Source organism: Pollachius pollachius, assembly GCF_949987615.1.
Source record: "Pollachius pollachius genome assembly, chromosome: 14".
Classification (NCBI taxonomy): Eukaryota; Metazoa; Chordata; class Actinopteri; order Gadiformes; family Gadidae; genus Pollachius; species Pollachius pollachius.
In genome coordinates this window covers 11,383,755-11,406,081 of record NC_136947.1, presented here as the reverse complement: position 1 = coordinate 11,406,081, position 22,327 = coordinate 11,383,755, and the positions used below count along the sequence as shown (strand labels likewise).

General features: G+C 47.3%; 1 protein-coding gene across 1 annotated transcript in view; it reads left to right on the top strand.

Moving 5' to 3' along the window:
• Positions 1-1,224: 1,224 nt before the first annotated feature.
• Positions 1,225-22,327, top strand: part of col15a1b (collagen, type XV, alpha 1b) — a gene marked incomplete at its 5' end in the record, with an annotated part of 29,056 nt that continues 7,953 nt past the window's right edge. The window contains 29 exons of the mRNA XM_079751141.1: positions 1,225-1,612; positions 2,942-3,129; positions 3,360-3,569; positions 4,615-4,767; positions 5,049-5,123; positions 5,898-5,981; positions 6,243-6,357; positions 6,601-6,647; positions 6,762-6,965; positions 7,140-7,166; positions 7,494-7,556; positions 7,673-7,750; positions 7,930-7,989; positions 8,673-8,801; positions 11,070-11,123; positions 11,563-11,598; positions 11,836-11,964; positions 12,229-12,288; positions 12,370-12,405; positions 12,705-12,746; positions 12,878-12,940; positions 13,978-14,013; positions 14,093-14,176; positions 16,181-16,243; positions 17,092-17,127; positions 17,268-17,330; positions 17,447-17,536; positions 18,023-18,058; positions 18,194-18,247. Coding sequence (XP_079607267.1) covers positions 1,225-1,612; positions 2,942-3,129; positions 3,360-3,569; positions 4,615-4,767; positions 5,049-5,123; positions 5,898-5,981; positions 6,243-6,357; positions 6,601-6,647; positions 6,762-6,965; positions 7,140-7,166; positions 7,494-7,556; positions 7,673-7,750; positions 7,930-7,989; positions 8,673-8,801; positions 11,070-11,123; positions 11,563-11,598; positions 11,836-11,964; positions 12,229-12,288; positions 12,370-12,405; positions 12,705-12,746; positions 12,878-12,940; positions 13,978-14,013; positions 14,093-14,176; positions 16,181-16,243; positions 17,092-17,127; positions 17,268-17,330; positions 17,447-17,536; positions 18,023-18,058; positions 18,194-18,247 — 2,703 coding nt within the window. The remainder of the gene's footprint in view (positions 1,613-2,941; positions 3,130-3,359; positions 3,570-4,614; positions 4,768-5,048; positions 5,124-5,897; positions 5,982-6,242; positions 6,358-6,600; positions 6,648-6,761; positions 6,966-7,139; positions 7,167-7,493; positions 7,557-7,672; positions 7,751-7,929; positions 7,990-8,672; positions 8,802-11,069; positions 11,124-11,562; positions 11,599-11,835; positions 11,965-12,228; positions 12,289-12,369; positions 12,406-12,704; positions 12,747-12,877; positions 12,941-13,977; positions 14,014-14,092; positions 14,177-16,180; positions 16,244-17,091; positions 17,128-17,267; positions 17,331-17,446; positions 17,537-18,022; positions 18,059-18,193; positions 18,248-22,327) is intronic.

The window sequence follows — 22,327 nt, the reverse complement described above, 5'->3', positions numbered from 1 at the left end:
TGTGTGTGTTGGTCGTTTTCCAGAAGGTTTGAAGCTCGTCAGAGGAGGATTATTATGGGATGTGAACTAGATGTACACTAGCAACCACTGGCATGGTTGCTACTGACAACACTGAGAACCTGAGAACACACACATACACACACACACACACACACAGACGCACCCACACACAGACAAACGCACACATATGGATGCAAGGAGAATCACTCTAATTGGGCGGGGGAGGGTCGGGAGTAATTAGAGAGAGAGGGAGAGGCGGACGAGAGAGAGAGGACACAACGAGAGGAGAGGGACGAGAGAGGAACTCTGAGGAAGTTTACCAACCAAAAGAAGAGACACTGGGAAGGAGGATGTCATCCCTGGAGCAAGTCAGACTTAATGTGTGAATCCTTTCTGAGTGGGGACTCTGCTGAGTGTGTGAGTGTGTTAACTCTGCTGAGTGTGTGAGTGTGTTAACTCTGCTGAGTGTGTGAGTGTAGTGATCCACTCCTAGTGGGGACTCTGCTGAGTGTGTGAGTGTGTTAACTCTGCTGAGTGTGTGAGTGTAGTGATCCACTCCTAGTGGGGACTCTGCTGAGTGTGTGAGTGTGTTAACTCTGCTGAGTGTGTGAGTGTAGTGATCCACTCCTAGTGGGGACTCTGCTGAGTGTGTGAGTGTGTTAACTCTGCTGAGTGTGTGAGTGTAGTGATCCACTCCTAGTGGGGACTCTGCTGAGTGTGTGAGTGTGTTAACTCTGCTGAGTGTGTTGGTGAGTGTAGTGAGTCCTCTCTTATTGGGGACTTTTCAGTGTGTGTGAGTGTGTTAACTCTGCTGAGTGTGTTGGTGAGTGTAGTGAGTCCTCTCTTATTGGGGACTTTTCAGTGTGTGTGAGTGTGTTAACTCTGCTGAGTGTGTTGGTGAGTGTAGTGAGTCCTCTCTTATTGGGGACTTTTCAGTGTGTGTGAGTGTGTTAACTCTGCTGAGTGTGTTGGTGAGTGTAGTGAGTCCTCTCACAGTGAGGACTGAGTGTGACTGTACCCTCTACATGTTCTTTAGTTGCGGGGGGTCCAGGGGGGACGAGCCGGTCCTACCACAGTGTGTTTGTGTGTCGAAGGCTCGGCAGCTCCAAGCGTCTGTAAGAGTGTGTGAGTGTGTGTGAGAGTGTGTGAGAGGGTGTGAGTGTGTGTGAGAGTGTGTGAGTGTGTGTGAGGGTGTGTGAGTGTGTGTGAAAGTGTGTGTTCAGGATGGGGACCCTCTCCCTCCTCCTGCTCCTCTGCGTCACCGCAGCAGACGCCCAATGGTGGTCTCTGATCTTTGGAGGTCTAGACGACACCACCCCCACCTCCTCCCCCTCCTCCATCCCCTCCTCCTCCCTTCTCCCCTCCGATGGGCCAGACCCCAGCCCCCCGGGCAGCACTAGAGAGGGCTTTACTAGTAGAGGGACCACCGGAGACCTGGTGGCCAGTCAGAGGGTTGTTGGGTCCAGCCCCCCCCAGTGGCCCACCGCGGCCCCCCACCCACACAGGACCACAGGACCCCTGAGTCCATCTCTCGACAGAACTCCGGTCCCAGAGAGACCCAACAGCAGCAGAACCAGAGCTCAACACAGACCTCTGAAACTGTGGAAGAGTGGTGAGTAGAGAGGGGGAGAGGGGAGGAGAGGGGAGGAGAGGAGAGGAGGGGAAAGGAGGGGAGAGGAGAGGGGAGGAGAGGAGAGGAGAGGAGGGGAGAGGAGGGGAAAGGAGAGGAGAGGAGAGGAGAGGAGGGGAAAGGAGAGGAGGTGAGGAGAGGAGAGGAGAGGAGAGGAGAGGCGAGGAGAGGAGAGGAGGGGAAAGGAGAGGAGAGGTGAGGAGAGGAGAGGAGAGGAGGGGAGAGGAGGAGAAAGGAGAGGAGAGGAAAGGAGGGGAGGGGAGAGGAGGGGAAAGGAGAGGAGGTGAGGAGAGGAGAGGAGAGGAGGGGAAAGGAGAGGAGAGGAGAGGAGGGGAAAGGAGGGGAGGGGAGAGGAGGAGAGGAGAGGAGAGGAGAGGAGAGGAGAGGAAAAGAGAGGAGAGGAGAGGAGGGGAGGGGAGGGGAGGGAGAGGGTTGGTGAGGGGGTTAGGGCAGTAGGGTTAGTGTGTAGCCTATAGTCTTTAGAGGCTTGATTTGAGCAGTAAACTTTCTTGCAGTGTGCTGCTGTTGGCCATGTTTGTGTGCACAAATGAAATGCTTACAGATCCCACCTCCAGCAACATGATTGGTCGAAACAAAAGGAGATCTGAGCTCATCAGACGATCTGCTCCACAGATTCATCTGAATAGAGAGACTGTGTGTGTGTGTGTGTGTGTGTGTGTGTGTCTGTGTGTGTGTGTGTGTGTGTGTGTGCGCGGGATATATGCAGAATATTCTATTGGTGGGATTTGGTTGTGCGTTCGATCCCCAAAGTCCTGGGCGGTCTAGGCAAGGACGTCTCTGGACTTTCTGGATGAGTCGTTAATCTTCTGCTAATGGACCAGATTCTGTAAATACTGAAACTATGCTCGCATGAAACGTGAGATTCAAACTATCTCTTGCGTGTGTGTGGGCCTGAGTGCGTGTGTGCGTTGAGGTTTGGTTGTGTTGCCAGGGGAGATAGACTCCGGATTGGAGGAAATGTTGAGACATACACTATCTGTCTTACCTTCTCTGACTGTCTGTCTCTCTGTCTGTCTCCTCTGTCTCCCTGTCTGTCTGTCTGTCTCCCTCTGTCTCCCTGTCTGTCTGTCTGTCTCCCTCTGTCTCTCTGTCTGTCTCCCTCTGTCTCCCTGTCTGTCTGTCTGTCTCCCTCTGTCTCCCTGTCCGTCTGTCTCCCTCTGTCTCCCTGTCTCTCTGTCTGTCTCCCTGTCTCCCTGTCTGTCTCCCTCTGTCTCCCTGTCTGTCTGTCTGTCTCCCTCTGTCTCTCTGTCTCCCTCTGTCTCTCTGTCTCCCTGCCCCCCCCCCCCCCAGATGGAGGGGCTGGGCGTCACCTGGACCTGATGGCGCTGGTGGGCGTGCCCCTCCCCCCCGGCGTCTCCTTCGCCCGCGGGTTCGATTCCCTCCCAGCGTTCAGTTTCAGCCCGGAGGCCAGCGTGGGCCGGCTGGCTCGGACCCTCCTCCCCGGACCCTTCTACCCAGACTTCAGCATCATCGCCACGGTGACCACACACACACGCACACATCTGTTGCTCTCTGTCTCTCTTTTGGGACGTTGTGTTATTACACTTTTTGTATGACCCAAGTAACAACAATCTAATGGAAACAATGTGTGTGTGTGTGTGTGTGTGTGTGTGTGTTTGTGTGTGTGTGTGTGTGTGTGTGTGTGTGTGTGTGTGTGTGTGTGTGTGTGTGTGTGTGTGTGTGTGGGGGTGGTGTCTGGGTGGTGTAGGTGCGGCCCAGCGGCCCCAGAGGGGGGGTTCTGTTCTCCATCCTGGATAGCGCCCAGCAGGGGGTGGAGCTTGGGCTGGCTTTAGGACCCGCCCAGCAGGGCCTCCAGAGCATCCTGCTGTACCACCGGCCGCCGCGGGGGCCCGCCCACACCCACGCCGCTGCCCGCTTCACCGTCCCTGAACTGACGGAGCAGTGGACCCGCTTCACTGTACTGTCTAACCCCTACCTGCTCCTAATGACCTGTCTTACTGTCTAACCCCTACCTGCTCCTTAATGACCTGTCTCTGTACTGTCTAACCCCTACCTGCTCCTTAATGACCTGTCTCCGTACTGTCTAACCCCTACCTGCTCCTTAATGACCTGTCTCCGTGCTGTCTAACCCCTACCTGCTCCTTAATGACCTGTCTCCGTGCTGTCTAACCCCTACCTGCTCCTTAATGACCTGTCTCTGTACTGTCTAACCCCTACCTGCTCCTTAATGACCTGTCTCTGTACTGTCTAACCCCTACCTGCTCCTTAATGACCTGTCTCTGTACTGTCTAACCCCTACCTGCTCCTTAATGACCTGTCTCTGTACTGTCTAACCCCTACCTGCTCCTTAATGACCTGTCTCTGTACTGTCTAACCCCTACCTGCTCCTTAATGACCTGTCTCTGTACTGTCTAACCCCTACCTGCTCCTTAATGACCTGTCTCCGTACTGTCTAACCCCTACCTGCTCCTTAATGACCTGTCTCCGTACTGTCTAACCCCTACCTGCTCCTTAATGACCTGTCTCCGTACTGTCTAACCCCTACCTGCTCCTTAATGACCTGTCTCTGTACTGTCTAACCCCTACCTGCTCCTTAATGACCTGTCTCTGTACTGTCTAACCCCTACCTGCTCCTTAATGACCTGTCTCTGTACTGTCTAACCCCTACCTGCTCCTTAATGACCTGTCTCTGTACTGTCTAACCCCTACCTGCTCCTTGATGACCTGTCTCTGTACTGTCTAACCCCTACCTGCTCCTTGATGACCTGTCTCTGTACTGTCTAACCCCTACCTGCTCCTTAATGACCTGTCTCTGTACTGTCTAACCCCTACCTGCTCCTTAATGACCTGTCTCTGTACTGTCTAACCCCTACCTGCTCCTTAATGACCTGTCTCTGTACTGTCTAACCCCTACCTGCTCCTTGATGACCTGTCTCTGTACTGTCTAACCCCTACCTGCTCCTTAATGACCTGTCTCTGTACTGTCTAACTCTGTCCAACAGGTGGCGGTGGAGGGGGCGGAGGTACGTCTATATATGGACTGTGGGGAGGCAGAGCTGGCGGTTTTCCACAGGGGAGGGGCCCCCCTCCTCTTTCCTCATGACGCCGGGATCTTCGTTGGGAACGCCGGCGGGACGCGGCTCCACAAGTTTGTTGTAAGACGCGCTTGTTTCTGTGTGTGTGTGTGTGCGTGTGTATGTGTCTGTGTTTCTATGTGTGTGTGTGTGTGGGTTTATGTTTGTAGATATACAGTTCATAGATACAATACACACAGGTACATATATATGTGTATACATTACACACACACATATATACACATATACATGAGTTTGTAGTAAAATCTAATGTCTCTCTCTCATGGCTCTATTTCTCTCTCTCTCTTTTTCTCTTTCTCTCTCTCATGGCTATCTCTCTCTCTCTCTCTTTCTCTCCCCAGGGCTCTATCCAACAGCTAGTGATCAGAGACGACCCGAGAGCAGCTGAGGAGCAATGCGACGAAGATGATCCTTATGTAGATACCTTCATACACACATGTACACATAGACCTTCATACACACATATAGACCTACATACATATATATACACATAGACCTTCATACACACATGTGTACATTGACCTACATACGCATATAAACACAGAGACCTTCATACTAAAATGTACCTACATACAAACATATACAGATAGACCTACATACACACATATACACATAGACCTTCATACACACATGTACCTACATACACACATATACACATAGACCTGCATACACACATGTGTCTACATACACACAAATACACATAGACCTACATACATACATGTACACATATACCTTCATACACACATATAAACATGTACCTACATACACACATATACCGTCATACACATGTACACATAGACTTATGTAAGTACATATACACATGTACCTACATACACACATGTACCTACATACACACATACACACATGTACCTACATACACACATACATACATGTACCTACATACACACATATACACATGTACCTATATACACATATAACTACATGAACACTAATACTATGTGTGTGTGTGTGTTTGTGTTTGTGTGTGTGTGTGTGTGTGTGCGTGTGTCTGTGTGCATGTGTGCGTGTGTGCGTGTGTGCGTGTGTGTGCTTGTGTGTGTGTTTTGGTCTACCTGGTGTTTGTACCTTTTGTGTTTTTGTACCTGTTGTGTGTGTGCGCGTGTGTGTGCGTGTGTGTGTGTGTGTGTGTGTGTGTGTGTGTGTGTGTGTGTGTGTGTGTGTGTGTGAAGGCGTCTGGAGATTCCAGTGGAGACGACAGAGAGAAAGAGGAGGAAATAATGAAGAACAAAGAGAAGAAACACAACACACACCAGGTTGAAACACACACAGACAGACACAGACAGACACACCTCCCCCACAGACACACACACACACAGACACACACACACAGACACAGGTACACAAACACAAACAGTACACACACAAAAGGAAGACCAAAACACACACACACATACACAAACACACACAAACATAAAAAAATAGACACATCCACTATGTACATGTTCTCTCTCTCCCACTCTCTCTCTCTCTCTCTCTCTCTCACTCTCTCTCTCTCTCTCCCCCCCCCCCCACAGGAAGAGGACCGGGCACCAGTGCAGGCTCCACCTACTGAAGCTCCAGAGGTGGAGCCTGAGCAGCATCCTAGTCAGCTGACCTCGACAGAGGCCAACGAGGTCGTAGGGAGGACAGGTGGGCGTGTCCAATCCGTTAAAACATATCAAAATAATCAAATAAGGAATTTCTAATCTATAAAATATTGACCAGCTTCATGTTTGGAGATGGTGATGAGGTCATGTGAAGAGGTCATGTGATGAGGTCATGTGATGAGATCATGTGACGAGGTCATGTGGTGGGGTCATGTGAGGATGTCATGTGATGAGGTCATGTGACGAGGTCATGTGACGAGGTCATGTGACGAAGTCATGTGTTCAGGTCCGTACCAGTCCCAGGGGCCAGGGGGGAGGAGCCAGAGTTCAAAGGTAAGGTATATTTTGTTTAGGAGGATAATATTATGTATTTACACATGCAGTAACATGACGTAGTCGGACATGACGTAGTCAGACATGAGGAACCTCGGTGGGCTCCTCCCCTAGGCGGTCCAGGGAGAAGGCCCCAAAGGCGGGAGAGGAGAGCCAGGCCCCGCGGGGCCCCCCGGTCTCCCTGGCCCCCCAGGCACCTATCCTCCTGCTCAGGGAGGAGTGCTACCGGAGGCCTCAGCTCAGCCAGGCCCCCGGGGGCCAGCAGGCCCCACAGGCCCTCCGGGACCCAGTGGAGGAGCAGGGAGAGACGGGGCCAAGGTGAGCCTCTGAGTAGAGCATCCTCACCCTGTACACCTTAACCAGGACTGACGCTGAACACATGTCGCCTCTCTTGTCTCCTGTCTCCTCTCTCCTCTCTCCTCACTCCTCACTCCTGACTCCTCCCCTCCCCTCTCTCCTTTCTCCTCTCCTCTTTCCTCTCCTTTTATTCAGGGAAGCAAGGGAGAAGTTGGAGACCCAGTAAGTCCTAGCACACCTAACACCTATCACCAATCCACCAAACACCTAACTGTAGAACATAGCACCTAGAACCTAACCACCCACAATAAACAACCTAGCACCGAGCCACCCAGTACCTAGGAACGAACCACCTTGAAAATCGCTTAACTGGTATAAAGGGGGCGTGTCTCTGAGTGGTGGAGGTCCAGCCTCTCTGAGTGGTGGAGGTCCAGCCTCTCTGAGTGGTGGAGGTCCAACCTCTCTGAGTGGTGGAGGTCCAGCCTCTCTGAGTGGTGGAGGTCCAGCCTCTCTGAGTGGTGGAGCCTCTCTCTGTGTTTCTCCCTCTAGGGCGTCAGAGGAGCTCAGGGCTTCCCCGGTCTAGCTGGAGAGGTTGGAGCCAAAGGAGAGAAGGTAAACAACCGGCCTCCACCCTCCACCCTCCATGTACACTCCCTCCTCCACCCTCCGTGTTCACTCCCTCCTCCACCCTCCATGTGTCACTCCCGCTCTCTCATCTCTTTTTCCAGGGAGACAGCGGGGTGGGGTTACCAGGGCAACCGGGCCTCCCCGGCCCTCCAGGACAGCCAAGATCACGAAGCGTCCCTGTGAGTGCTCAGCTTAACTTAACCTAACTGAACCGTAACCTTTATTTGAGCTTAACTAAAAATGAACCTAACCTTAACCTAGCCTAAGGTTAATGGTAGGCTAACCCTTACCTGAGCTGAACCTCACTGACCCTGTGACCTGTGTCCCTGTGACCTCTGACCTCTGACCTGTGTTCCAGTATGGAGCCGACGCCCTGGGATCTGGATCTGAGGACCAGGAGGTCTCGGATGTGCTCAGGGTAAATTGACCTTACTGTCCTTACAGGAAGTCCATCTTAAGACTGATAATGTGGACAGGAAGTCCATCTAGAGACTGATGATGTGGACAGGAAGTCCATCTAAAGACTGATGATGTAGACAGGAAGTCCATCTAAAGACTGATGATGTAGACAGGAAATCCATCTAAAGACTGATGATGTGGACAGGAAGTCCATCTAAAGACTGATGATGTAGACAGGAAGTCCATCTAAAGACTGATGATGTGGACAGGAAGTCCATCTAAAGACTGATGATGTAGACAGGAAGTCCATCTAAAGACTGATGATGTGGACAGGAAGTCCAAATAGAGACTGATGATGTGGACAGAAGTCCATCTAGAGACTGATGATGTGGACAGGAAGTCCATCTAAAGACTGATGATGTAGACAGGAAGTCCATCTAAAGACTGATGATGTAGACAGGAAGTCCATCTAAAGACTGATGATGTGGACAGGAAGTCCATCTAAAGACTGATGATGTAGACAGGAAGTCCATCTAAAGACTGATGATGTGGAAAGGAAGTCCATCTAAAGACTGATGATGTAGACAGGAAGTCCAAATAGAGACTGATGATGTGGACAGGAAGTCCATCTAGAGACTGATGATGTGGACAGGAAGTCCATCTAGAGACTGATGATTTACTATTTACTGTAATGTCCCTCAGGGCCCCCCCGGCCCCCCCGGTCCACCTGGACCCCCCGGACACGACCCCCTGAACCGCGGCGTCGCCCCGGGCCCTGGACCCCCTGGACCCCCTGGGGGGCGCGGCCAGGCCGGACCGCCAGGGACCCCAGTAAGAGACCTTTACACAGCTAGCTAACACATGGAGCTATAGAGCTAACTAACTATAACTACCACTACTTTATTAATAGTCCTAACTATAACTACCACTACTTTATAAATAGTCCTAACACATGGAGCTATAGAGCTAACTAACTATAACTACCACTACTTTATAAATAGTCCTAACACATGGAGCTATAGCGCTAACTAACTATAACTACCACTACTTTATAAATAGTCCTAACACATGGAGTTATATGAATAGTCCTAACTATAACAAGTAATACTTTATAAATAGTCCTAACTATAACTACTACTACTTTATAAATAGTCCTAACACATGGAGTTATATGAATAGTCCTAACTATAACAAGTAATACTTTATAAATAGTCCTAACTATAACTACTACTACTTTATTAATAGTCCTAACACATGGAGCTATATAAACAGTCCTAACTATAACTACTACTACTTTATTAATAGTCCTAACACATGGAGCTATATAAACAGTCCTAACTATAACTACTACTACTTTATTAATAGTCCTAACACATGGAACTATATCAACAGTCCTAACTATAACTACTACTACTTTATTAATAGTCCTAACACATTAAGCTATATGAATAGTCCTAACACATGAAGCTATACGGATAGTCCTAACACATAAAGCTACATGAACAGTCCTAGCACATGAAGCTATATGAATAGTCCTAACACATGAAGCTATATGACATCTGTATACGTAAATGCTTTTAGTGCTTTTGTCAGAACTGGTGTTAGCATCACATTGTGAATGCATTTAAAGGTACAATATGTTGTCAGAACTGGTGTTGAAACGGCCGCTCCCTCGGTCTGCTGTCAGTGAGTGTAATGGATGAGAGGAATGATGCTTCAGTCTTCTCTGGTCTCTCTGATGAACATATTGTCTGGTGTTGTCCATGTGTGTACTCTATTACTATACTCTACTGCTGTCATCTCTAGCTGCCTTCAGATGATCTTCATGTGTACATGTATGTCACCATGTGTTAATCATGTATGTTCCATGTTACACTTGTCTGAGTGTGTCTTTAATAATCAAGTCATTTATCATCCATCCCTCATCTCTGTTGTTCTTTCCCTATTGATCCCTCCTCCTCCTCCTCCTCCTCCTCCTCTTCCTCCTCCTCCTCCTCCTCCTCCTCCTCCTCCTCAGTGGTTCAGTGGTTCTGGTGATTCAGGTCTCAGTTCAGAGTTCATCTTAGGATTGGGTTCTGGTTCTGGTACTAGTTCTGGTTCTGGTGCTGATTCTGGTTCTGGTGCTGATTCTGGTTCTGGTTTGGATCCAGATCTGGGGTCCCGCTCTAGTCCTGCTCTTGGGTCCATCCTAGTGTGGGGGTCCGGACAGGTGTGTGAAACACCGTTAGCAGCCTGGGAGTGCGCCAGCATGCTAACAAGCTAACATGCTAACAGGCTAATATATCTTTCACATTATAAACAGAGATCCTTCACACAGAACATTTGTCTGTGGCAGCTGGTTGAATGACTAGCTGTACCGCTAGCTTAATGACTAGCGCAACTGTTAAGATAACGGCTAGCTGAATGACTAGCTGAATGGTTAAGATAAATGCTAGCTTAATGACTAGCTTTACCGTCAAAATAACTGCTAGCTGAGCCACTAACTGAATCAATAGCTGACCTGCTGTGCGACTAACTGAACCAATAGCTGACCTGCTGAAGTTTGTGCTTGACGTCATGTTTCAGGTTGCATTTGCAAATGCTTTGTGTATGGCGTGTGTGTGTGTGTGCGCGCTTGTTTGTTTGTGGTTGTGTGCATGAGTGTCTGTGTGTAGCTGTGTGTGTCTGTTTGTTTGTGTGTGTGTGTGTGTGTGTGTGTGTGTGTGTGTGTGTGTGTGTGTGTGTGTGTGCGTGTGTGCGTGTGTGTGTGTGTGTGTGTGTGTGGATATAGACTGGGCTGAACTTCTTCTTTGTTGTTGTATTCATTCATTAACCTCTGTCTGTCTGTGTGTAACTAGTCTGTCTGTCTGTAACCTGTCTGTCTGTAGGTACCTCTCTAACCTGCCTGTCTCTAACCTGTCTGTCTTTAGGTGTCAGTAACCTGCCTGTCTCTAACCTGTCTGTCTGTCACCTGTCTGCCTGTAACTTGTCTGTCTGTAGGTATCTCTAACCTGCCTGTCCCTAACCTGTCTGTCTGTAACCTGTCTGTCTGTAGGTACCTTTAACCTGTCTGTCTGTATGTTTGTCTTACCTGTTTGCTCTCACCTGTCTGTCTTCCAGGGCCTCCCAGGAAGAGATGGGGTAGCAGGTCTTCCTGCAGGTGTGGGAGAGAAGGTGAGACTGAGGCTTCATCATCCTCATCCTCATCCTCATCATCATGTACAGTCTTCTATTGGATTTGTCATTATCTCCCCCCTTCCTCCCCCTGCCCTCCCTCTCTCTCTCCCTCCCTCCCTCCCTCCCCGCTCTCTCCCCCTCCCCCTCACTCCTTCTCCCTCTCCCTCCCCCCTCTCCCTCTCCCTCTCTTCAACCCCCCTTCCCTCCCCCTCCCCTCCCTCTCTCCCTCCCTCCCTCTCCCTCCCTCCCTCCCTCCCCGCTCTCTCCCCCTCCCCTCCCTCCTTCTCCCTCTCCCCCTCCCCCTCCCTCTCTCCCCCCCCCTCTCCCCCTCCTCCCTCCCGCCTCCCTCTCTCCCCATCCCCTCCCTCCCTCTCCCTCCCCCCCTCTCCCTCTCCCTCCCCCCATCCCTCTCTCCCCCTCCCCCCTCCCTCCCTAGGGTGAGTCAGGACTCCCCGGGCCAGCAGGACCAAAGGTAGTTTGTGAGGACTTATCCATTTATACTTGATGTTTATATTATGTGTATAAACAGTACATATACATGTAAACAGTATAAATACAGTATATATAGATACTGTATTTATAACATGTGTATAAACAGTACATAAACATATGTATACAGTATAAATACAGTATATAGTTACTGTTACTGTATAAATCCAGTGTGCGGTACAGACGTGTGAACCCGAGGCCTTCCCTGTGTGTCCACCAGGGGGAGTGTGGCGCTGTGGGTGTGGCCGGCCCCCCCGGGGTCAGGGGCCCCCATGGAGCCAGCGGCCCCGCCGGCCGCCCTGGACCCCCAGGACCCCCCGGAGGCCCAGGGAGCAGGTTCTTCTTGGAGGTGGAGATGGTTTCTCTAGACCAGAGTCCTTCAACAGGTTGAGCTCTGTGGGGTTTATGGGTCTCAGAGTTAAATACACAAAGACACTGAAAAGATCATGGTTCTATTATGTACCTGTGGACTATAGCAGATAACATGTGTGTTTCTATAAGTTCATAAGGTCAGTGTGTCTCCATTAATGAGGACTTAGTGTGTGTTGTATTAATAAGGACAAAGTGTGCATTTCATTAATGAGGACTACGTGTGTGTATTTGTATTTTGAAGGACTTAGAAGGTTCTGGAAAGACCGACCTGCTCACCGGTGCTGGAGTCCGGGGTGCACAGGTCGGTAGAGCTGTGTTTGTGTTTGGGTGTGTGTGTTTAACATTTCTCTCTCCATCTCAACTCATCCCTCTTTTTTCCCAGGGTACACCTGGGCCTCCCGGAGCTCAAGGAATAAAGGTATTATATAATATTATATAATATATCGACCTTTAGATAATCTATGCGTCCATCAATGTAGTTATTTATCCACTTCAGGTGAGTCCCTGTTTGATCTGTTGGTCACATGGTGCCCAGGTGCATCATGGGAGGAAGGTAACACTAGTAACACAAGACAGGATTCCTAGCAGAGATCCTAGCCCTCGATTAATGTGGTATGCTTTATTACTATCGTTTTGGTATCACTAGTATTTATGTTTGCTGAGAGTACACTCTAGTATTTCATTGGCTGATAGAGCTGTCTGTCATCCTACCTCTAGGGCAAAGACGGAGTCCCCGGGACGCCTGGGCTGTCAGTCAAGGTAGGTAGACTCTCTCCTCCACTGTTTAAGGGTTGATGTGTCTGGTGTCTCTCTGGTGTCTCTGTGTGTCTGGTGTCTCCCTGGTGTCTCTGGTGTCTCACTGGTGTCTCTGGTGTCTCTGATGATCTCAGGGAGAGCGCGGAGATCCAGGAGCTGAGGGACAGGCCGGTCTGGCAGGGCTGCCAGGGGCCAGGGTGAGTACTAGAACAGTGCTACTAACTAGTCCTAGAAGTAGAGTACTACTCGGTAGTAGTAGTAGTAGTAGTACTCAGTAGTAGTACTAGTAGTAGTTGTAGTACTCAGTAGTAGTTATCAGTAGTAGTAGTTACACTCAGTAGTAATAGTAGTAGTAGTACTCAGTAGTAGTAATAGTAGTACTCAATAGTAGTAGTAGTAGTACTCAGTAGTACTCGTAGTACTCAGTAGTAGCAATAGTGGTAGCAGTAGTAGTAGTATTACTCAGTAGTAGTAGTAGAAGTACTCAGTAGTAGTAGTGGTAGTAGTCCCCAGTAGTGGCAGTAGTAGTACTCAGTAGTGACAGTAGTAGTAGCAGTAGTAGTATTAGTACTCAGTAGTAGTAGTAGTACTCAGTAGTGGCAGTACAAATACTACTACTGCTACTACTACTGTCACTACTGAGTACTACTACTGCCACTACTGAGTACTACTACTACTACTACTGAGTACTTCTACTACTACTGAGTACTACTTATACTACTACTGTACAGTAGTGGTAGTAGTAGTACTTAGTAGTAGTATTAGTAGTACTCAGTAGTAGTAGAAGTACTCAGTAGTAGTAGTAGTAGTACTCAGTAGTGGCAGTAGTAGTACTCAGTAGTGACAGTAGCAGTAGTAGTATTAGTACTCAGTAGTAGTAGTAGTACTCAGTAGTGGCAGTAGTAGTAGCAGTAGTATTAGTACTCAGTAGTAGTTGTACTCAGTAGTGGTAGTAGTAGTACTCAGTAGTAGTAGTAGTAGTACTCAGTAGTGGTAGTAGTAGTACTCAGTAGTAGTAGTAGTAGTACTCAGTAGTAGTAGTACTCAGTAGTAGTCAGTAGTGGCAGTAGTAGTAGTAGTAGTAGTAGTAGTACTCAGTAGTGGCAGTAGTAGTAGTAGTAGTAGTAGTACTCAGTAGTGGTAGTAGTAGTACTCAGTAGTAGTAGTAGTAGTACTCAGTAGTATTAGTAGTACTCAGTAGTAGTAGTCGCACTCACTCCCTCTCTGTGCTCAGGGCTCTAAGGGGGAAACGGGAGCCTCAGGACTAAAGGTAAGGAGCTCTCCGTTACCATCCCATAATAAGCCTGTTCAGACGTGTGATCAAACGTATTGACCTGGCTCTTTCCCAGGGGGAACGTGGCGAGGGCGGGCTGAGTATCCAGGGGCCCCCCGGCCCCCCTGGGGCCCCAGGACCAATCATCAGCCTGCAGGAAGTACGTGTTTACATTTGATACAACCTATGACTATGTGTTGTTATGAGGGTTAGAACCAATGTGTGTGTTGTTATGAGGCTTAGAACCAACGACTGTGTTGTTATGAGGGTTAGAACCAACGACTGTGTTGTTATGAGGGTTAGAACCAACGACTGTGTGTTGTTATGAGGGTTAGAACCAACGACTGTGTTGTTATGAGGGTTAGAACCAACAACTGTGTTGTTATGAGGGTTAGAACCAACGACTGTGTGTTGTTATGAGGGTTAGAACCAACGACTGTGTTGTTATGAGGGTTAGAACCAACGACTGTGTTGTTATGAGGGTTAGAACCAACGACTGTGTGTTGTTATGAGGGTTAGAACCAACGACTGTGTTGTTATGAGGGTTAGAACCAATGTGTGTGTTGTTATGAGGCTTAGAACCAATGACTGTGTGTTGTTATGAGGGTTAGAACCAACGACTGTGTGTTGTTATGAAGGTTAGAACCAATGTGTGTGTTGTTATGAGGGTTAGAACCAACGACTGTGTGTTGTTATGAGTGTTAGAACCAACGACTGTGTGTTGTTATGAGGGTTAGAACCAATGTGTGTGTTGTTATGAGGGTTAGAACCAACGACTGTGTGTTGTTATGAGGGTTAGAACCAATGTGTGTGTTGTTATGAGGGTTAGAACCAACGACTGTGTTGTTATGAGGGTTAGAACCAATGTGTGTGTTGTTATGAGGCTTGGAACCAATGACTGTGTGTTGTTATGAGGGTTAGAACCAACGACTGTGTGTTGTTATGAGGGTTAGAACCAATGTGTGTGTTGTTATGAGGGTTAGAACCAACGACTGTGTGTTGTTATGAGGGTTAGAACCAACGACTGTGTGTTGTTATGAGGGTTAGAACCAATGTGTGTGTTGTTATGAGGGTTAGAACCAACGACTGTGTGTTGTTATGAGGGTTAGAACTAACGACTGTGTGTTGTTATGAGGGTTAGAACCAATGTGTGTGTTGTTATGAGGGTTAGAACCAACGACTGTGTGTTGTTATGAGGGTTAGAACTAACGACTGTGTGTTGTTATGAGGGTTAGAACCAATGTGTGTGTTGTTATGAGGGTTAGAACCAACAACTGTGTGTTGTTATGAGGGTTAGAACCAATGACTGTGTGTTGTTATGTGGCTTAGAACCAATGTGTGTGTTGTTATGAGGGTTAGAACCAACGACTGTGTGTTGTTATGAGGGTTAGAACCAATGTGTGTGTTGTTATGAGGGTTAGAACCAATGACTGTATGTTGTTATGAGGGTTAGAACCAACGACTGTGTGTTGTTATGAGGGTTAGAACCAACGACTGTGTGTTGTTATGAGGGTTAGAACCAATGTGTGTGTTGTTATGAGGGTTAGAACCAACGACTGTGTGTTGTTATGAGGGTTAGAACCAATGACTGTGTGTTGTTATGAGGGTTAGAACCAATGTGTGTGTTGTTATGAGGGTTAGAACCAACGACTGTGTGTTGTTATGTGGCTTAGAACCAATGTGTGTGTTGTTATGAGGGTTAGAACCAATGTGTGTGTTGTTATGAGGGTTAGAACCAATGTGTGTGTTGTTATGAGGGTTAGAACCAACGACTGTGTGTTGTTATGAGGGTTAGAACCAACGACTGTGTGTTGTTATGAGGGTTAGAACCAACGACTGTGTGTTGTTATGAGGGTTAGAACCAATGTGTGTGTTGTTATGAGGGTTAGAACCAACGACTGTGTGTTGTTATGTGGCTTAGAACCAATGTGTGTGTTGTTATGAGGGTTAGAACCAATGAGTGTGTTGTTATGAGGGTTAGAACCAATGTGTGTGTTGTTATGAGGGTTAGAACCAACGACTGTGTGTTGTTATGAGGGTTAGAACCAACGACTGTGTGTTGTTATGAGGGTTAGAACCAACGACTGTGTGTTGTTATGTGGCTTAGAACCAATGTGTGTGTTGTTATGTGCGTTAGGACCAATGTGTGTTTTGTGGTTCTCAGCTCCTGAACGACACTGAGGGAGTGTTTAACTTCACCGAGATCAGAGGACCGCCCGGCCCAGTGGTGACACACACACACACACACACACACACAGACATACTCACAGACACACACACACACGCACAGAGACACAGACACACGCACGCACACACACACACACACACAAACACAAACACATCGGTGAAGTGGCCGATCCTGGACCCGCACATTCTGGGGCAGTGTGGGCATGGGTGGGGAGTGCTGATTATGGGTTTGGGTGGACCCTTTTTGGTGGAAGCAATCTCCTATCTGCGTCTGCGTGGTGTACCTCTTCATAAATGGTGGCTTATGATGAAAGGAGGCTGCCAAGGCATGGGAAGAGGTCCACTGTTTTCAACCTGGTGTTCTGGTTGGTGGTGGCTGATGAGTTTGAGTCTTTTTTAGGATGATGGCCAGACCAAGCTGTTTGTACGCTTTCGCGAAGGCAGTCAAGTGCACTGTAGGTCCTCTTCTGAAAGGGCTACAATAGCATTATTGTCTGCATACTGCAGCTCTGTGATGGATACGGTGGTGGTACAACCTTTAGCCCTGAATCTGTTGACGTTCAGTAGTCCGTCAGTCCTGTACATCATTTTGACTCCCTGTGGCACCTGGTTCCCTGTGAGATGGAGGATGGCTGCAATGAAGATGGAGAACAGCGATGGAGCAATGACGCATACCTGCGTAACTCCTGTGTCACACACACACACACACACGCACATTCACACACGCACAGCAAAGTGTCCTGCTCTTCAAGCAGTATCAACTGTGGTGCTGCTAACTAGTGTGTGTGTGTGTGTGTGTGTGTGTGTGTGTGTGTGTGTGTGTGTGTGTGTGTGTGTGTGTGTGTGTGTGTGTGTGTGTGTGTGTGTGTGTGTGTGTGTGTGTTGCAGGGTCCTGAAGGTTTGCCTGGCAGAGCAGGATTTCCTGTAAGAACCGTCCACCATACAGCTGTCAATCAAACCCCTCCTAGTTGCTGAGTGACAGGAGACACGCCCATGTGCATCTATGTATTTATAAGTATATATATGTATGGCATGTATGTCTTTTCATGTCATTTCCCTCTCAGGGGCCGCGGGGGCCTAAAGGGGACGGGGGCCCATCTGGGGGCCCGGGGGCCGCAGGCCAAAAGGTGAGGAACACCGAACACAGCATGAGTATAAATAACATGACTGGGATACTGTGTGTTATAAGTATATATACATACAGTATTATATACGTGTGGATATCCTTCCTCTCGGGCTCCAGGGAGATAAGGGGGAGCCTGGAGTGACCATCGCAGCAGACGGCTCCCTCCTGCTGGGGGCCAGAGGGCCGCAGGGGCCCCGGGGGGCCAAGGTGAGCACCACCACCTCGTCACCTCATCACCATCACCTCCTCACCACCACCTCATCACCACCTCATCACCACCACCTCATCACCTCATCACCATCACCTCCTCACCACCACCTCATCACCACCTCATCACCACCACCTCATCACCTCATCACCATCACCTCATCACCACCACCTCACCACCACCTCATCACCACCACCTCGTCACCTCATCACCATCACCTCATCACCATCACCTCATCACCATCACCTCATCACCACCACCTCATCACCATCACCTCATCACCACCACCTCATCACCTCATCACCATCACCTCATCACCACCTCATCACCATCACCTCATCACCATCACCTCATCACCATCACTTCATCACCATCACCTCATCACCATCACCTCATCACCACCACCTCATCAACAATGGGTCAGAGACCCTGACCAGTTTATAGTGTCTTAAGTCTCCTTTTCCCATGATGCTCTCTGTTTCCAGGGTGACCGTGGTGTCCCAGGCCCTGCTGGCTTCATCGTGAGTTTAGAGCTCACACACACACACACACATACAGACACACGCATGCTCACACACACGCACACACTCACACACACACACACACACACTACTCACTTGTAACTCACTTGTGACCCTCTGTGTGTTTTGTTTCAGGGGCCCATCGGCCCCCAGGGCCTCAAAGGAGAATACGGCTTCCCCGGGCGACCGGTGAGTGACAGCAGAGGATATAGGGGATATAGTATAGAGGATATTTAGGATATATAGGATATAGTTGGATGATAAAGATGATATAGTATAGGGGATATAGTATAAAGGATATAGTATAGGGGGTAAAGAGGCTATAGAGGATAGAGAGGATAGAGTGGATATAGTATAGAGGGTATAGTGGATAACGTATAGAGGATAACGTAATAAGGATATAGTATAGAGGATAGAGAGGAAATAGTATAGAGGATATGGTATAGAGGATATAGTGTAGAGGATAGAGAGGATTTAGTATAGAGTATAGAGAGAGTATATATAATGTAGCGGATATAGTATAGAGGATATGAAGGACATAGAGTATTTTGTATAGAGGATATAGTGGATATAAAGGATATAGTATGGAGAGTATATAGAGAATATAGTGGATATAGTACAGAGGATATAGGGGATATAGGTTATATAGTATAGAGGATATCGCGGATATAGTATAGAGGATACAGAGGATATATTATAGAGGATATAGTGGATATACTGAATATATAGGATATAGCGGATATAGTATAGAGGATAGATAGAATATAGCATAGGGGATAGAGGGAAATATAATATAAAGGAAAGATAGGATATAGTATAAAGGATATAGGGGATATAGTATAGAGGATATAGTGAATATAGTATAGAGGATATAGCTGATATAGTATAGAGGATATAGGGGATATAGTTTAGAGGATATAGGGAATATAGTATAGAGGATATAGATGATAAAGTAAAGAGGATATAAAGGATTTAGTATAGAAGATATAGCATAGAGCAGTGGTTCTCAACTGGTGGGTCGTGACCCAAAAGTGGGTCGCAGACCCGTTCTGGATGGGTCGCGGACAGCTGGTCAAAAAAAGTAAATATTATTTAATGCGCATCTGATGTGACATGTCTTTTATTTTGGAAAATTATTTATTTTGAAAGGCACGCGTCAGACACGTGCAGCCACTTAGGCGCGGTAGCCATGGTAACTGCCATTTGATTGACGCTCACTTTAAATTTGTGTTGCGATGGCGAAGCGTAAATATGACCCGGCGTATTTAAAATGCGGATTTTCGTTCATTGAGGATAATAAGGGACAGAAACCCCAGTGTGTTATATGTAATGAAGTGCTTGCAAATGAGAGCATGAAACCATCAAAACTGAAGCGCCATTTGGATACTAAACATCCTGCATGTAAAGACAAGCCGGTGGAGTTTTTTCAAAGACACCTCCAGAAGCTGAAGAGTTCACAGAAGTGTCTGACAGCGTCTTGCTCCAAACAAGAGGAAGCTCTCCGTGCCTCTTACCACGTAGCTCACCGTATTGCGAAGGCGAAGAAACCCCACACAATAGCCGAAGAGCTTATTTTACCTGCAGCCATGGATATGGTGAGAGAGGTGCTGGGTCAATCAGCGGCAGACAGGTTGAAAACCATACCGCTGTCCAATGATACTGTAGCTCGACGTATTCAGGACATGTCTTGTAATATTAAAGAACAGACCACAGCCCGCGTCCAAGCAAGCCCCTACTATGCCCTGCAGATGGACGAATCCACCGATATAGCTAGCCATGCTATTTTGTTGGTTTATGTGAGACACGTATGGGATGGTGATGTGCAGGAACAGTTTCTCTGCAGCAGAGATCTCCCTACCACTACAAAGGCAGAGGACGTTTTCAACACTGTGGATTTGTATTTGAGCTCAGTGGGCCTGAGCTGTGAATACTGCGTGGGAATCACAACTGATGGCGCTGCTGCCATGACCGGGAAACATTCCGGTGTGGTGAAGCAAATTCTGGAGAGAGCACCTGATGCGACGTGGAACCACTGTTTTTTGCACCGTGAAGCGCTGGCGGCCAAGGATATGGTGCCGGTGCTCGACGAGGCCATGAAAGATGTAATCAAAGTGGTGAACCACATAAAACGTAGTGCAAAAAACAGCCGCTGCTTCTCAAAGCTGTGTAAAGATTTGGGCTCCGAGCACATGCAAGTGTTGTATCACTCAGATCTCCGCTGGCTATCGCGGGGTAAGGTGTTGTCACGTTTTTATGAACTTAAAACAGAAATCGCCACCTTCCTCTCAGAGAATAACTCCCCATATGCTGAACTGTTTGACAACGAAATCTGGCTGGCACGAGTTGCATATCTTGCTGATGTGTTTGAGCACCTCAACGCATTAAACGTCTCTATGCAAGGAAGAAGACACAATATTTTTGAACAGTCCGACAAAATCGCTGCGTTCAAGAAAAAAATCACACTGTGGTTAAATCATTTATCCAAAGACGGACTGGACATGTTTCCCAATGCTTGCCATGAAGTACAGCAGCTGGAAACCGCGGCCACAAGTGATTTAAAAAAAACCCTCAGTGCGCATCTTACTAAACTTCAAGCTCGGTTTGACCACTACTTCCCTGAGAAATACAGAGATAATGATGCTTGGATACGCGACCCCTTCCGCATTGACATGGAAAGCATCATGTTGCCGAGCAACGAAGAGCATCAGCTGGTGGAGCTGTCATGTGACCAGACGATGAAAAAGAGATTTGGCGAGGTAGCCCTTTCCCACTTCTGGTGCAGCGATGTGATGAGTGAGTATCCATCCCTCGCGACTCTTGCAGTCAAAACGCTCCTACCATTCAGCACAACCTATCTGTGTGAAAGTGGCTTTTCCACCTTGTTGCAGCTCAAGTCAAAGCAGAGAAACAGACTGGACACTGAGCATGATCTGAGGGTAACTCTGTCTACTGTCCTCCCAGACTTTGAAACTCTCATTAAGAACAAACCACATGCCCAGCTGTCTCACTGACTTCCCCAAATGACAGGTTAGGTGAACATGTCTGTTTTGTAGATCTTTAATTGTTTTTGTTATTTATTTTATTATACTTTTTGTCCATGCAGTGGTAATGGTCCTCCTAAGTTCCTTATTATTTCTGAATAGGCCTACATTGAAGTGAAATATATAATTCTGTGACCATAATTACTTTGTACACTTTTGATTATTTCATTCACTTGTCATGGTACTCCTCAGTTTCTTATTAATGTGGCCTGGATGCAGTGAAATGACCTTGTTTTATTTTGTGGGTCTTTATTTTGTGCAATTTGATATTCACTTTTGTCTGCATGCTGTTGCATGGTCCTCCTCAGGTTCTTCTGAATGTTCTTTGAATGCAGAGATAGAAGTCAAATATCTCATTTTGTTGGTCTCCATTTTGTTACTTCATGTTTGATACTTATTTCATTCACTTCTGTACGCAGTTGTCATGGTTCTCTGGTGCTCTGAAATAGACTTTGCTCAATAAAAAAAAGAGTATACATGTTAAAGACTTGAGTTTTCAAAGCCTTTAAAAAAATACATTTGCTTGGTTTGAAGGACTATAAAAGTGGGTCGCGACTTAATGACCATGGGAAAATTTGGGTCCCAGAGTGAGACCAGTTGAGAACCCCTGGCATAGAGTATATAGGGGATTTAGAGGATATAGTTGATATAAAATATATAGTTGAAATAGTATAGAGGATATAGACGATATAGTATGGAGGATATAAAGGATATAGCATAGATGATATAGTACAGAGGATATAGTATAGAGGACAAGATATAGTATGATTTTGTATAGAATGATATAGTATAGAGGATATAGCTCATATATTCTAGAATCTAGATGATACAGTATAGATGATATAGTTGATATTGTATAGATGATATAGTATAGACAATATAGTCTGGATATAGTATAGGCGATGTGGTATAGTATGATGAAGCATTGTATAATATAGTATAGAGGATATGATATTTAACAATTATTCCCCGAAGGCGAAGTGAATAGTGGGGATTAGCCCACTATTTACGGAGCCTGAGGTGAATAATTGTTTTAGTATATACTACACATGAACACTCCAAAAATAAATAAGATAACACTTTTTGCCTGAATTTATTTGTTTTTATTAGTGTGACGAGACAACATTTTGCGATGAAAACAATATCCCGAGTTTGAGATCTCAATCATGGGATGTTGCCCAATATCCCGAGATAGCGAACCAATCAAATTGCGCATTTTTAGAAGGTT